This window comes from Maylandia zebra, unplaced genomic scaffold (assembly GCF_041146795.1).
Source record: "Maylandia zebra isolate NMK-2024a unplaced genomic scaffold, Mzebra_GT3a scaffold26, whole genome shotgun sequence".
NCBI lineage: Eukaryota > Metazoa > Chordata > Actinopteri > Cichliformes > Cichlidae > Maylandia > Maylandia zebra.
In genome coordinates, this window is record NW_027490056.1 from 200,605 (window position 1) to 205,118 (window position 4,514).

General features: G+C 38.7%; 1 protein-coding gene across 1 annotated transcript; it reads right to left on the reverse strand.

Annotated features, from left to right (window-relative positions):
* Positions 1–472: 472 nt before the first annotated feature.
* Positions 473–4,278, reverse strand: LOC143416162 (uncharacterized). Its single transcript, XM_076881589.1, has 8 exons — positions 4,000–4,278; positions 3,589–3,918; positions 3,230–3,469; positions 2,555–2,641; positions 2,425–2,453; positions 2,260–2,316; positions 1,068–1,136; positions 473–878 (listed from the first exon to the last, which is right to left on the reverse strand). The coding sequence occupies exons 1-8, from the start codon at positions 4,058–4,060 to the stop codon at positions 738–740; spliced, it is 1,014 nt and encodes a 337-aa protein (XP_076737704.1). The 5' UTR covers positions 4,061–4,278; the 3' UTR covers positions 473–737.
* Between the last annotated feature and the right edge of the window lie 236 nt (positions 4,279–4,514).

The window sequence follows — 4,514 nt, forward strand, 5'->3', positions numbered from 1 at the left end:
GAGAAGCAGCACACACTTTGAAAACCATGTTTTTTCTTTTCCTTGTGTGGTGCAATAACAGTTTTCCTGCTGCGTCGAGCAGAGGGAGTAGCAGGAAATGCATCTTGAGTGGGTGAAACCCCTCTCTCCCATTTGTCCAATCGAAAAGTTTACAGAGACGAACAAATTTGCAGGATCATAAATCCCAAAGAGATGATTTTCACAAAGCACAGGGATTTAGAGGAGTGTTAATCACAGGATGTATAGCCCAATGTAAAAATGAAGTTTGTTGTTTTCCATTGTGATTCTATATTGTTGAATACGGAATAATTAACTAATTCAGCTTTGAAACACACACTCAAACAGTTCTGAGATATAGATGTTTAAATGACTGCAAGCAGAAACAGCTGATGTAACATGTGACTTTTATTATGTCTGAGGATGTTAGATTATTTCTTCCACTGCTTCACATTTTGTTATAAAGAATATACAGCACCCCCTTCTGGATAAAGGGATTGCTACAGTAATAAATTCTGAACTTTGTCAAACTGGAGACAATTTATGGATAAAACATAGTGCAACATTCTGTGTTAGAAATGTAAATGAGCAGTATAATATCCTTTTTGTTAAACATGGAGAACTTATGCCTAACAGAAACATTTTTACACAATCTGATACAAATAACAGGTTAAAAAGGGCCTGAGCGCAACCATAACCAGTGTAACGTAAGAAAGCTTGTATGAGCTGTAGCTGTTTCGTCAACACGTGTCTCTCACTGGTTTGTTAACGGCAGCATAGAGGCTGCTGGGATCACTGGAGGGTGCAGCAGAAGTGATGTGACTTTTCATGGTGATGTAGGTCACTGTGTCATCATCTTCATCATCATCTTGACCCACAACCTGAAAATGAATACACAAAAAACAAAATAATTAAGACCATAATAATGTAGGGTAAGGCAGATATGATAATAGTATTATAATCTTAATATTTATTCTTAACACTCAGATATCAACATTTACCTTGCTCTTTCATGGGAATTTTTATTGTTATTAACTGACATCACCTGAATAACCAACAGGACAGCTTACCTGAGCTTTACTGGTGGTGTTGTTAGTGTAGCTGATGGAGGAATAGGGAACAGCGTATTCAGATTCAGCCTGCACAGATACGACAACATAGAGACTGCTCAGTAATGCTTAGATTCAACATATGGGAGAACAAATACAAGTGGTGAGTAGGGATGGGTACCGGTGTCCGGTGCCATAAACGGTAGTAACCAGACCGAAAAGCAGCGCACATTTCGGTGCTTTATTTCGGTGCTTTTTTTTCCTGAGCTGTGATACACTTCTAGCCAATCATTTTACGTTTCCGAGGATAGTAGGCGGGCCCAGGTACGTACATTCTTTTAGAGCAGAGCTACAGATTAAAAATGTCCAAGGCGAAGCGGTCAAAAGTCTGGCTGTACTTCACAGCAAAATATGCAAACTCAGCAGCAACAAGTGCTTTAAGCTGATACTGTGATACTGTCAAAGGAGGTAACACCTCAAATCCGATGAAATACCTGGCGACGCATAGCGGTTTTTTTTTAAAAGGCCAGAAATGCGCTGTATTTGATAGCTTGCTGCGAGACCTCACACCGAGCACATCTACTGCGGGTGTGGTGCCTGTTGTCAGACCCGGAGTTAGCAACATCCCCAAAAACACGAAGAGTAGAGTCCTGGCCCCTAGCCCTGCCAGTGTAGCAGAAATGATGAGGATGATGATGGCAGCAGCAGCCGTTCGTCTCTGCGTGAGTAGCTTAATGTTGTTCGTGTGTAATTTATGTTGAGTAGGCTAACCACGTTATTAAATTAATGCATGTAAGGTGAACTAGCAAACACCATCGTAGCTACATGCGGCTGTCTTCTTGTTTGATGGCAGATACTCCCTTCACTCTGGCCAAAAAGGCTAAAATGACCAAAGAAAAAGAGGGAAACGGCTAAACATGAGAGGTTTTTGGATAAAGTTTGTGTTTTTTCCATTGTTTAAGCACTGCTTCCAGCCAAGAGTGATACCATATATGCCCCATAGCTGCAGAAAAGGCTAACATTGTTATCTTTTTACAAAAAACCAGCTGAACATGAGAGGTTTTTGGACCAATTTTGTGTTCTCCATTCTTTAAGCACCGGTTTGAGCACCATTTAAGCACCGGCACCGTTTCAAAAGTACCGATTTGGCACCGGTATCGGATAAAACCTAAACGATACCCATCCCTAGTGGTGAGTAAGTATTTGAGCTCACAGAGTCCTGAATGGTTCCTGGAGCAGACAGAGTCACTGCAGGGTTTAAACTGAGTTCCTGGAACAAATAAAACAGACAAAGAAGCCTCATAAACACAGCAGACTATAATCACATCAGTGAGAAAGACTGATTACTCGTATGTAGCATGAAAGTGTTATAACTCACAGCATTTTCATTCATCTGTGATTTGTGTCCTGAAAAAGAGAAAAATCAATTCAAGCTTTTAGAATGAAAGTCCATCCTGGTTTCTGCAGTCTCCCTGGTGATGAAAGCTCAGTCTTGTGAAAGCTCTCACCTTTAACTCTCTTCCATATGATGCCTATGAAAGCACTCATTATGAGTACTGTTAACCCCAGCGCTACAACAATAAACTTCCACACACCTGAAGAAAAAGAAAAACATTAAACACATTATGTCTGCAGGTTCTTGTCTTTTTAAAATCCTGATGTATAAAAATCAAATGTGTTTTAGGTTGTATAAAATTACTCGGTTAAGATCATTGTATTTGCTTAAAATGACCAACAAAGAAATATTGTTCTGGTTATAATGTTATTTCACTGACAGAAATGTTTTTTAAAAAATAAGCTTTTTTATAAACTGGAACAGAAAATGAACAGCAGCCTCATTAAGCTGACTTCCCCTTTTCCTTCTTTCCATTAATACATCTCCACAGGATGTTTTCTTTTACAGCTTATTTTTGGGAACTTGCTGAAGTGAAGTAAGTGTATCGTGTATAAGAATCCAACGCTGACTGTTGGTAGGAGCGGGCTTCTGAAGTCTGTTAAATTGTGCTTCTTTTGCAGTGCTTTTCTACTTTACCTGACTTCAAAGCGCTTTATACAACTCGCCTTATTCACCCAATCATACAAGCACTTTTTCTATGATCATATCCCCAAAAAAGTTCTTTGTTTGTTTATAACAGGATGAAGTTATTGTAAGGACTGAAATGTTTACGTATCCCTTCTCTGACCAGAAGATTGACTGAAGATAAACTCCTGCACGTTTCCACCATGTGCTACTTGGCACTTCAACATCTCAGAGTTCTTGGATGTGTAAATATGATCAGATGTTGCAAAGGTCACACTGCAGGCAGACTGTGACATCCTCAGGTCTTTGTTACCATAGAGCCACTTCACAGTGTATTTACATTCTTTATATGTGGACACAGAGCACTTCAATGTCACTGTGTCATCATCCTTATATTCAGTTACTGTTAAAAAAGAGAGAACAAGAATAACATTTACAGTAATCATCACTGTAGTTATAGTTATTGTAATGTTTCAGTTTGATGTTCTAATAATCTGAAAACATTATGATGGAAATACTCACTGTTAACAACAGACAGCTCAGCTACAGAGTCTGAACCTTCTTTTTGTCCTGATTTGTTGAACCTTCTGCAGGTGTACTGACCAACATCCTCAGCTGTGAGCTTCTTTATAACCAGAGAACATTTTGCTGTAACACTCAGTCTGTCTGATTTATTTTTGACCCCTTGGTGAATCTTCCCGTTTTCAAACAGTGTTACTACGGCTCTATTTGACTGACTTAAGAGCCAGGTAGTTCTGTCACATTTATCTTGATCATCTGTCACATTTTCACATGACAAAGTGACCTCACCTTCATCCCTGATAATAAACTCAGAGTAGTCAGCTGCTGCTGCTGTGAAGAAAAGAATAAAATCAATAATGTCAACAAACTAAGCTTTTGTAATCTCATTTATAAACGTTTAAATATTCTTACCTGACAATTGAAGCATTAGTATCACTGATGAAAACATTTGAATCCACCTGAATTCAGCCATTCTCCGTCTTTCTCCTTCCTGTTTCTCACATTAAAAATTAATCTCTGAAATAGTCCTTCTTGTAGAGATGCTGTGTCCACTTCCTGTGATTTATGCTAATATTATGCTGATATAGAGGGCCAGGTGAAGAGGACAACTATCTGCTGTTGATGTCCAAGCTGTAACAGATAAGATGTTTTCTTTCTAGCTCTAACACGTGTTGGTTCCTCATTGCATTTCTGAAATAGTTTTTCCTCTGAGAAGAAAAAGGGAAGTCTTTTAGTAGGAATGTGAGTACATCAGCAGCAGAATTTTTAGCACTTAATGATGACCAAAAAGAGAAACACAGATCGTTTCCACACTCAGTGTCCTTTAGATATTTTAAAGCTGCAGGAGACCATCTGCATTCACTTTGGACTGTAATATATAAAAAGATCATTTGTGTGGATTCTCAGGACTGTTTGATGAAATGTAA